Raw genomic sequence first — 11,619 nt, 5'->3', positions numbered from 1 at the left:
GCGATCGCGATGATCCAAGCAGGCGATTGACCCCTTCACTGTCTGTGTCCAATAGTTCATGACCTGGGCTGGGTCCAGAAGTCAGTGATTAATGTCCTGGATGATCAGGTTAATCTTCCTGGGCTGCACTGGGATCGTTTTCTGGCTCTGTGTGCGCTTGCTATCGGCATCTCCCTCTACTCCTGAACTGGAGAAAGAAAGATCGGTGCTGCGGCTCTTCCACAGTCCTGTTCATTTCAGAGGGGGCTACGGTTCTGCCCGACTCACAGTCCATTGGCTTGTGGTCAGTTGGCTGTGTTGTAGGAGGCATCCGGGCCTTTGCGGCACTGATGTTCATGCCAACATATCGTACTCTCTTTGCACTGCTGCTTCAATTCGGGGAATGGGTGAAAGACGGATCGCAAGAGTCTCGGGGTTCGGATGGAATCAAAACTTCAATCCGACGTGCCGTGGGGGGATGGGGGTGGTTCTGTGAGGTTCTTATGAAGTCCTTGATGATATTTTATGGGTTAACAGGTGTTATGAGTTGGTATGCACGTGACTGCAGCCCTGAAAAGGAACTCGTCGGTGGATGATTACTACATCGCCGGGCACCCAGACGAGAATATCCTGAGGATGGTCTTTTGCCTTTTTCGGATCAGTTGTCTTTCTTTTTCTGTGGTAACACCGAGCTGTAGGGGACAAATGCCAGCTCAGGTCCTGGCACCTGCTGGTAGAGGGCCCATCTTGGCTCTCCCCCCGGCGCCACCTCGCTCCCTGCTGCCAGTGCAGTGATATCTGTGTGGGCTCTTTTCGGCATCTGATGACTGCTGCAGAAATAGATACAATACTATATATGTTATTATTAATCCTGATACTTTATTTTCTTAGATCCGGGGCTTCTCATTTTCTCTGCCTTGACGGAAGCAGAGCATGCGCCAGGGAAATGAAAGGCTCTCGCTTGACCTCACTGTCACGGTTGACTGCAGATCTTAATGAGCTTTACTGGGTTGGCGTCATGCTGCTGGTGTGCCGGTCGTGTCGGAGCGCGGGTCTGGGTGTCACGTTTGGGCCATGTGCCCTGCTCACACCCCTATCAGGTAGCACCAGTGGGGGGTCATTTCCTCCTCTCGGGCCCCGGTGCCACTCAGGCGCTCTGAAGGGGGGGATTGTGGCGTGGCATTCGGGAAAATCTTTGGTCCCTCTTCTGGGTCTGCAGTCCGTTTTGCTGCTCCACTAAGCAAGGTCCCGTATGAGTCCTTGCCTTTGGGTTTTCTGATGGAAGGTTTTTCTTCGATGTGGTTTAGGGTCGTGTGATCACCCTTTTCCCCACAACCTGAATTGCTAGCGGTTTAAATGCAGAAAGAATAAATAAATGTCAATATACACCGATCAGCCATAACATTATGACCACTGACAGGTGAAGTGAATAACACTGATAATCTCATTATCGTGGCACCTGTCAGTGGGTGGGATATATTAGGCAGCAAGTGAACATTTTGTCCTCACAGTTGATGCGTTAGAAGCAGGAAAAATGGGCAAGCGTAAGGATCTGAGCGACTTTGACAAGGGCCACATTGTGATGGGTAAACAACTGGGTCAGATAATCTCCAAAACTGCAGCTCCTGTGGGGTGTTCCCGGTCTGCAGTGGTCAGTACCTGTCAAAAGTGGTCCAAGGAAGGAAAAGCAGTGAACCAGTGACAGGGTCATGGGCGACCAAGGCTCATTGATGCATGTGGGGAGCAAAGGCTGGCCCGTGTGGTCCGATCCAACAGACGAGCTACTGTAGCTCAAATTGCTGAAAAAGTGAATGCTGGTTCTGATAGAAAGGTGTCAGAACACACAGTGCATCGCAGTTTGCTGCGTATGGGGCTGCGAAGCCGCAGACCAGTCAGGGTGCCCATGCTGACCCCTGTCCACTGCCGAAAGCACCTACAATGGGCACGTGAGCATCAGAACTGGACCACAGAGCAATGGAAGAAGGTGGCCTCCAAATTCCCCAGATCTCAATCCAATCGAGCATCTGTGGGATGTGCTGGCCAAACAAGTCCAATCCATGGAGGCCCCACCTCAGAGTTAAAGGATCTGCTGCTGAGTCCATGCCTTGACGGGTCAGGGCTGTTTTGACAGCAAAAGGGGGACCTACACAATATTAGGCAGGTGGTCATAGTGTTATGGCTGATCGGTGTATGCTTTGACACATAAGCATCATACCTCCATTGATGAGTTCCTGTGTTCACAATACAGCTCGGTGCTGCAGATTTTTCCGGTGTTGTGTTTTTCAAGCGGTCTACGTTTACAGTGGGATTAGTTTCAAATCCCTTATGTACAATGAATCCTAAGAGAGAGTGAGGACAGCAGTATAAACTGAGGAGATGGGAGTGTGTGCTCACCAGCGTGAAGTTACTTGCTATAAGGCCGATACAATCAGTGTTGAAAGCATGTTTATTTAGATCGTGTTGCTTGCCATAGAAGACTCTGTTAGCAGCCAGCTTTGGAAGAGGCACCCAGCGTTTCAACAACCGGTGCCGAGTTTAAAAATAGCAGTCCAGGGCTCCCCCATGGATCTGGCAACTCACATATGGACCGGTCATCTTATGTGCCTGGGCCGGGAGATTGAGGCTGGCCCTGGTTATGGAGTCAAAGTAACCAGCAAGTTCTGAGGGACCTTTTGAACCACAACTTAAGATGCAACTACCAACACACAGACCCACACACCCACACAAATTGTGCCAAATTGTGATTCTCTCCCCCTCCAGGTGTCCATTTTCTCCCCCATGGCTGCAGAGACCCACGGCATGGCCTTCCCCCCCACCTCCTGCCGAAGCCCAGCAATGCATGCCTACGAGACACAGATGTCCCCCTGCATGCAGATGGCCCAGACACAGGTACCGAAAACACAAATCCCCAAACTGCTGGAGTCCCCAGGGAATTGCTTGAGCACTTCTTAGGAGATGGGCAGAGACAATTAGTCTGTGGAAACATCCCGGCTGTTATGAATGGCATATCGGGATAAGAACATAAGAAAGTTTACAAATGAGAGGAGGTCATTCGACCCATCGTGCTCGTTTGGTGTCCATTAATAACTAAGTGATCCAAGGATCCGATCCAGTCTATTTTTAAATGTTTCCAGATTGTGACAACTCTCTGTGTGCAGAAGTGTCTCCTGTTTTCTGTCTTGAACGCCTTGAAGCCCAATTTCCATTTGTGTCCCCGGGTGCGTGTGTCCCTGCTGATCTGGAAAAGCTCCTCTGGTTTGATGTGGTCGATGCCTTTCATGATTTTGAAGACTTGAATCAAGTCCCCACGTAGTCTCCTCTGTTCCAGGGTGAAAAGGTTCAGGTCCCTCAGTCTCTCAGTAGGACATTCCCTTCAGACCTGGAATAAGTCTGGTTGCTCTCCTCTGAACTGCCTCTAGAGCAGCGATATCTTTCTTGAAGTGTGGAGCCCAGAACTGTCCACAGTATCCAGATGAGCTCTAACTAGTGCATTGTACAGTCTGAACATTACTGCCCTTGTTCTCAATTCTACACTTTTGACAATATACCCTAACCTTGTGTTTGCCTTTTTTATTGCTTCCCCACATTGTTTGGATGGAGAAAGTGAGGAGTCCACATAGACTCCTAGGTCTTTCTCATGCGTTACTTCTAGTTATAGTGTTACCTGCATGTAATATCTTGCACTTGTCCACATTGAATTTCATCTGCCAGGTGTCGGCCCACAACTGAATATTGTCCCTTCGAATAGCCTGTGCTGCCGAGATTGTATCTGCTGAGCCACCTATTTTAGTATCATCTGCAAATTGGACAAGTTTGCTAACTATCCCAGAGTCCAGATCATTAGTATTGATTAGAAACAGCAAAGGCCCTCGTACTGATCCCTGTGGAACTCCACTAACAACCTCACTCCAGTTAGAAGCGACTCCTCTAATCGACACCCTCTGTTTCCTAGACATCAGCCAGTTCATAATCCATCTACTTACATTACCTTGAATACCTACAGCTTCCAATTAGAGGATCAGTCTTTGGTGTGGAACCTTATCAAAGGATTTTTGAAAATCTAAGTATATCATATATGCTTTCACATGATCTACAGCTGCAGTTGCATGTTCAAAAAATTCTAATAAATTAGTAAGACATGATCTGCCTCATCTAAACCCATGTTGACTATCTCCAAGAATATGGTTTTCATTAAGATGCTCCTCAATTTTCTCTCTAATACATTGACCAGGATCTGATTGAGGGATGTTTTATTTGAGACGAGAAGAGAAAACAGAGTAATTTTATTTTGACGAGTTCAGTGGGTTTTTAGAGTTCTCTATTCTCGTGCTTTTGAAGTATGTGCAATTTAATACCGAGGCTCCCTCTACCAACTTACCGCTAGGAGCGATTCCCAGCTAGTCGGGACGAATGCTTTCCTGACATGTTTTCTATGAATACAAAACTTCTATGTACCCCAGAGGAGATTTATTTTAGCCTGTCATTAATCACATCTTCTTTCATTTAAACTGGTTAGAGCTCTTAGGGCTTTTTTTTTTGTTTGGTGTGTCAGTGCAAATATTTTAATAATCTTTTATCAGATCAAACTTTTACTGCCCAAAATACCACGGAGGATATGTAACTTGATTTTAGGCTATGGTTTTAAACACACTTGGGTTGGGTAACGTCAATCCACACCTTATTTTTTCAGTGTCGGGGTGTTTTTTCCGATGTTTTGCATATTTGTGGACGTTTCTGCAATACAGGATGAGCTCGGGTCCAATAAATAAATAAACAAACAAACAAATATTATTATTCTGCGTCAGTCACTAATCTCTCTCTTCATTTCCCTGTAAGTTTGTGACTGCTGCCCCCCTGTCCTCTCCAGGACCCTCTGAGCCTCTGTCTCTGAGCAATCGTAGCATGTTCGTCTGTGACCCCCGTCCCCTGGTAGCAAACCCATCAGCCTGGCGATGTAATCTGCCCAGCCCTTGCTCTGGGGTTGGGGTTAGGGATCTGGTTTAGCTGCAGCTGTGGCCCGGCATCCAGCTGTGCCCAGTGAACGCGAGGCTGCCGCGTCTGATGTCAACAATGGCAACTGAGCTCTGAAGCATCAAGAACTGAAAGCGAGGTCAAAAGCGAGAACTGAAAGCGACGGCTGTCTCCCGAGGAGAACCTTTCAGTTCGCTTTCAGTTCATGAATTGTTGGCACCGATTGACCCTTCGTTCCCCCCGGTTAAAGTACTGCCTTTCATTTTTTTTTTTTCTACACTTTTAATCATGGTGTTTCCGTTCCATGCCCAGGAGGAGTCGGGGGCTGGCGAGGGTCCCCTCTCTTTCCAGCAACGAGAGGACGCACTCTATGGGCCGAAGAGCATCTCGGCGGAGAAGTATCGGCGCCACAGCACAGACGGCGTGACGGGGCCGTGCCTGGTTGAGCTCGGCCGCTTCCACCCCTATCGCCGTCAGTACAGCGCGGATGCGGGAGACCCCCGCTCCCCTCCGCACTGCCCTCCCCCGGGCTTCGGCTGCTTCGAGGGCCTGGAGATCTCGGAGACCCTGGAGCAGGAGAGCCGCCAGATCTGTCCGCCGGAGGTCACGGTGTCGTGGGCCAATGTGGGACTGTACAGCGCCGGCCAGCACAGCGCCAGGCTCACGGTGGGACACTAGGACTGGGGCTCCGACGCAGGGATGAGGCAGGGGGGGTTGAGCTGTTGTTGGAATATGTTGTGATTGTGGCAGGTGGAGGTGGAAATTGTTTCTCGGGATGGCTGTGTTTCGGTGTCAGTTGTTGTTATTGTTTTTTCTGAATTTAAGAATGTAACCAATACAAATAAGAAAGGTTATACCCGTGGTAATTATCTAAGCAGGAATGCTGTGCACCAGGTTCGGCCGATGGCAGGCTCTCTGTGGCATATGTGCCGAGCTTGTTTTCTGTTTCTGCGTGTCTTCACTCCTGTGTTTTGCGTGTCTGCTTGGCAGGGTGCACCGGCCAAATACCCAGACATTCCTCCGGCACCAGGCGAAGCCAAGTTGAAGCCTCCTGGTTACCCCTCTCACCTGCAGCCGACCTTCGGCCCCGCCTCCTCCCTGCCACAGGTGAGAAAGCAACAGACTCCGAGTGGTGCCCGTGAGAAGTGTGCCGTCCAGCTGGGTGTGTGGAGCAGGGAGGCGTAGGATGGCACAGAGAACATGTTAAAAGTGTGCCAAACCGCCAGGGACTCGTACCAAGTTGCGATTTGGTACAATTAAATACAATTAAACTGACCAGAGTACATTTCCTCATGGGCTCCTTTCCCCTGGTGAAAAGCCAAAGCGTTTTCAGTGTGTTCTGGTCTGTCAGAGGATGCAAATTTTACTCAACATGTTGCGATGCTGTGTTTCAGTTCCCCACGGGCCGAGTCTATCCTGGCATGGGAGCGTCCGGCACAACGCACTATGGCTTCCCCTGCAGCTCGCCCCAGTGCTCCCAGGACGCCCAGCAGACTCTGTACCCCAAACCCATCTACTCCTACAGGTACAGCTACGCACACACGCACACGTTCTCTTATTGATTTCATCCACACCAGGGTGGAATGAAGGTCCTGCTCAGGTTCAGTTTAGTTACCTATCGAACCTATCACACCCCCCCTCTCTTTTCAACCTTGAAGAAACATGACCCTCACATGTCCAGGCTTTGGAAGTAAAAAAAAAAAAAAAAAAAAGGGAACATATACATATATATATATTTAAAAAAAAACGTGCATTAATGAGAGGCTTCGTGACGGGGACCTGGCACCGGTTCAGGAGGGATGTGTTGGAATCGGCAGAGTGCTGCCCCCACTAAATCACGACTGAGGTGGTGAATGCGCCCCCCCACAGGAGCAGCAGGTGACTGGAGCAGCCGGCTGTATCGCCCCTGGTGTCAGAGAACACAGCTGATCAGTGTGTAAATCACCGCTGTCTCCTGTCATCCTGAGACACTCTTACATATTCAACACACTTTCTCTCTATCTCTCTGTTTTACACACACACACACACACACACACACACACACACTTACACATTCACACAACACACCCAAACTCACAGACGCACATATTCTAACACACCCCCAGACACACACATTCTTCGCTCCTCTGACGCATCACTGACTGCCAATCAGTTCCACTCCCACATTTCCTCCTTGGAAGCTGAATAAAGTATTTTGATTTTAGTTACCCCCCTTCAGCAGTTCCCTCTGTCCCGCACACTGAAACACAGCCCTTAGTGTCCTGTCCCAGTCCCAGAGTTAACCCACTCTTCCTCTCCTTCCTCTCCCTCCTCTCCCTCCCTGCAGCATCCTCATCTTCATGGCCCTGAGGAACAGCAGGACTGGGAGCCTGCCAGTTAGTGAGATCTACAACTTCATGACTGAACACTTCCCCTATTTCAAGGTAAGTCCAGACTCTCTGCCCCGTGAGCTGCACACCGCGGATCAGCCTCGCCAATCCAGTGCTGATCAGTGTGGCTCAGGGTGATAAAGACGCATGGCACAAGGCCGCTGTCCCCGCCAAACCCCATCCATCACAGCGTCAGAACAAACACACACAGACAACAGAACGATGTGAGGCAGATCACCAAACTCCCGCTGCTGGCACTGTGTGTGTTGTGTGTTTTCAGAAGATGGCACTTACCGCTGAATGAAGTCCTCCGACAATTTCTAGGAGCCTAGTCCCCTGCCCTGCCAAAAAAGGCCCTCCCACCCCCCAGGTCTTTCAGACTGTACCCAATAGGACTTGATGATCGCTCTCTGGTGTAAGAGGTTAGGGGCAGAACCCTCCTGTGCACCGACGGCATAGACCGGGGGTTTTCAGACGGCCCGGTGGCATCACACTGCTATGCCATGTTCAGAGGAATCTCCAGTGGAGGGGAGACTGTTGCCGTTCGTTCAGAGTCGGTGTGATTTCCAGGGAATGTGAGGTGTACATTACGATAGACAGGACAGGACATGGGAATGGTACTGTGGCCCCCAGGATTATTGCCACCTCTCGGGTTTAACAGGGTCTAAACTCATAGAAGCATGTGTGTGTCCGTCCTGTACCAGTCTTCATTTTAAAGCAGTGCTCTCAACTGACTTGATGCACACAAAGCAAACGAAAATACTGCCGAACCTGCTGTTTGTAAATCGAGCGGTGTGGCTGTCTCTGTGTGTGATGTAACTGTAACCATTACAGCCTGTAGGCCTTGGCAAGCCGTGCCAACACATCCTGTCCGGAGGCGCTTTCCAGCGAACACGGGAGTGGTTTCCAGAAGCCACACCATGTGACCTGTGTTTTGTTTTTAATTTTGTTTCTCTTTTCTAGGAATTTCAGTGAAGTTGTTATGCAGATAAGTACAGCTCTTAACCCTTCTCTGACCGTGCTGTGCAAAGTGCTTGTGCTGTTGTTCGCACCACGGATCTGCTGCAACAGACCCACCCAACCCAAAGACGCTCTGCCACTCCCGTGTAAAAATCTCCATACAAAACATGTGTAGAATATGCTGGTGTTTGAAACGCGCTGCTAAACTCCGCATGAGGGTTTTCTGCTCAGAGTAGCACCTCAGCTCCAAAGTGCTCAACGAAATAACTGATTGAGCACGAGCCGAGTCCTTCCCGGGTGCTGTTGCGCAAGTGGAAATGAGTGAAATTCAAATTGGCTGAATACGACGGCAGCCAGTGCATCGCAGGTTAGCCCCACAGCCACAGTCGGCTGCTCATTCACGGGTCTGTGTGCTGCGGTGACGGGGCCTGAAAGGGTTAGCTGAGCTCCCGTCTGTGACCCCAATTCTGCAACTGTGTCAGGCTCTTCAACAATGTAGTGCCCAGGCCCGTCTCCCATCCATGTAGTGCCCAGCCCCAACCCTGCGTAGCTTGCGTCTCTGAGCAGAGCAGGCATCAAGGCGGAACAGCAGCCAAAGCAATTTAATGAATTAGTCTAAATTACTGCTCACTCTTCCTGTGGTTTTTCTTTGGTCATTGAGGGATTGACTTTAGCTATTAACCTCGTGGTAAATGTGTCTCTCTATTGACTGAGCAAGCAGTGCCACCAGAAATGCCAAACACAGGAGTGGAGATCTCCAGGAGCTTTGACTTTTGACAGGGAGGGGACGGGGCTCCTCTGAGATCCAGAGCAGCTGCCATGCGATTTATTCCCCCCCACGTGCTCAATTTGTCTCCCAGACACAATTAATATGCGCATTAGACCGTAAATGTTTTGAACAGCTTCCAGAGCACCTGAGCCAAGTTGTGCAGCATCTGGGGCTGCGAGGGAAGGCGTTGCCCACAGAGAGAGCACTGATGGAAGCGCCTGATTAAAAACGAGCCGTTTGCATAAACTGGATACGACGTCAAGGTGACTGGAGACGGGAGAGGGGCCCCTCATAGGCATAGGTTTGGGGGGGGACGGGGGGATGGGGGGATGTGTGCCCCCCAAAATTGAGAGTATGTTACATTGTCCCCCTCAATAATGTATACCTGACTCCACAGGCATTGGGGACATGTCCCCCCCAATTCTGAAACCAAACATACGCCACTGGGGCCCCTGGATACCTGCGTCTCCTGTACTTGTGTAAGACTGTATATTCAGGGGAGCCCTGCACCTGATAATGATGCTCACGGTCCTATTGGTCGTGGGGTGGTGATGACACACAAGTGTGTCTGTGTGAACACGTGCCATTCGCCTGCCATTGTCTCATTGACTCCATTGAGGAGACAAATCATGGATTGAAACTCAACATCATGTGTGTGTGTGTGTCTGACCCCTGACCCCTGTCTCCTGTCCCCCATCTCTGTCCCTAACCCCTTCCCAGACGGCTCCTGATGGCTGGAAGAACTCTGTCCGGCACAACCTGTCTTTGAACAAGTGCTTCGAGAAAGTGGAGAACAAGACCAGCAGCTCGTCTCGGAAGGGCTGCCTGTGGGCGCTGAACCCCAGCAAGGTGGAGAAGATGCAGGAGGAGCTGCACAAGTGGCGCCGCAAGGACCCCGTCACCGTCCGCAAGAGCATGGCCCGGCCGGGTGAGCACCGCACCGCGCAGCACGGAGCAGTGTAGCTAAAGACCCTCTATGTATCCAAGATAGACAACTCCTTTTCGTCAACCTTTGAGACGCAATGCATTATGGGAGTGCAAGGAGTTCTGGTGGCGCTTTTCTCCCTATCTATACAACATTATTTCATATTCCAAGCTTTCTCATTTCAGAACAATTATTTTTTAACACGATGCACCTGGATTGTATTAGAGACCCTTCTTAACACATACGAGTTATTATTTTAACCAGCAGTGTTTTCACCTGGCCTGACAGGTAGCAGAGATCAGGTGAGGGAGAGCGTGTGGGTTATTAATATTATTACCAGATCAGAGAAAAGTGCCACCGGAACTCCTTGCAATCCCACAATGCACCGCCTCAGGTAAGACAGAAGTTCCAGTGTTACATCGGCGGAGCTGATCATCTTGTTTAAACAGAGGGTCTTTGGTGTCGGGTGAGCAGGTCGCAGATCTCTCAGAGGGGTGGCACACAATGAGCCGCGTTACAACAGTGTAGTGAAACCGCACAGCCGTGTGTAGCTCTACTGTATAGTCAGAGGGCTGGGCTTCGATCACTTCCAATCACTACAGCTTTTCTTTTCTGATGCCATGTTTATACTTGTCATGTGACGCCTAACCCCACTGCCGATGCTTTTTCAGAGGAGCTGGACCGGCTGCTGGGGGACAAACCGGAGAAGTTCAAGGCGCTCTCGGCACCGCCCCCCCCAGCGGGCAGCTTCGGGCACCGTCTTCTGACAAGGGAGGCGGGCAGCTTCGAGATGCCCCCCTCCTACGGCGCAGCCCGGCCTGGCACCGCCAACCCGGCACTGAGGTGCCCACCACAGGGCCGGCCCATCCGCCAGCAGCCCCCCTACCTGCCCCCGGCCACCCCTGCCTTCTCGTACTTCTCCCCGGGGATCCCCCCCGGGACGGGCAGCTTGGACTCCCCCGTGCCGGTGCAGAGCCCCCCCGCCCCCGGTGCCGCCCTGCTGGCCGAGCACTGTGCGTCCCGGAGCATGCAGGAGCTGCTGCTGGAGGGGGAGCTGAGCAACGACATCGACACGCTCAACCCCAGCCTCACCGACCTGCAGCTGCACGGTGCGTCGCCAGGCCTGCCCCCCGACAGCACCGCCTCCGACCGCATCGACTGAGTGTCGGTGTTGCCCTTGGTGTTGTGCATTTATTTCAGGGGGTTCGAATGTGTTTCTCTTCTCGCCTGCAGGAAACCTGTGGGAGGAGCTGAAGGATGACAGCCTGGCCCTGGATTCCCTGGTTGTCATCGCGACTTTGCCCTCCTCCCCGTTTCCAGACCATGCCCAGGACGGGTTCAGCTCGGTGGGCAGGGAGCCGAGCGTGCCCAGTGCGGAGGAGGAGGAGGAGGAAGGCAACCTGGCCGACGTGTGCATCACGGGCATCTACTCCACCGCCTTCTCCAACCTGGAGCACGTGAGCTACCTGTCCGCACCCACAGGCACCGCCATACCCCTGCTATGAGACCGGGGACGCACCGGCACGGGCACCAGGACAGGCAGGTTCTCAGTCGGTAGGACCTGGGCAGCTCCCTTGGAATTATTTGTTGTTGTTTTTCACTTTTACTATTTAACTTTATTATGCACACTTTGGTGAAATATTTAA

At 51.2% G+C, this 11,619-nt stretch overlaps 1 protein-coding gene across 1 annotated transcript; it reads left to right on the top strand.

The window, feature by feature from the left end:
* The first annotated feature begins 531 nt into the window (after positions 1–531).
* Positions 532–11,478, top strand: foxn1 (forkhead box N1). Its single transcript, XM_066696277.1, has 9 exons — positions 532–618; positions 2,740–2,868; positions 5,263–5,616; positions 5,941–6,057; positions 6,345–6,475; positions 7,277–7,373; positions 9,769–9,976; positions 10,645–11,082; positions 11,207–11,478. Exons 1-9 carry the CDS (start codon positions 532–534, stop codon positions 11,476–11,478), a joined length of 1,833 nt encoding a protein of 610 aa, XP_066552374.1.
* Positions 11,479–11,619: the final 141 nt, after the last annotated feature.

This window comes from Amia ocellicauda, chromosome 22 (assembly GCF_036373705.1).
Source record: "Amia ocellicauda isolate fAmiCal2 chromosome 22, fAmiCal2.hap1, whole genome shotgun sequence".
NCBI lineage: Eukaryota > Metazoa > Chordata > Actinopteri > Amiiformes > Amiidae > Amia > Amia ocellicauda.
This window is presented reverse-complemented; position numbering and strand designations above follow the sequence as displayed.

Excerpts from the sequence above, each read along its gene's own strand:
- foxn1 (XM_066696277.1), top strand. The coding sequence starts at position 532 with ATGCACGTGACTGCAGCCCTGAAAAGGAACTCGTCGGTGGATGATTAC. Across the intron at positions 2,869-5,262 it reads TGCAGATGGCCCAGACACAG|GAGGAGTCGGGGGCTGGCGA; the intron begins GTACCGAAAACA and ends TTCCATGCCCAG. Across the intron at positions 6,058-6,344 it reads CCGCCTCCTCCCTGCCACAG|TTCCCCACGGGCCGAGTCTA; the intron begins GTGAGAAAGCAA and ends GCTGTGTTTCAG.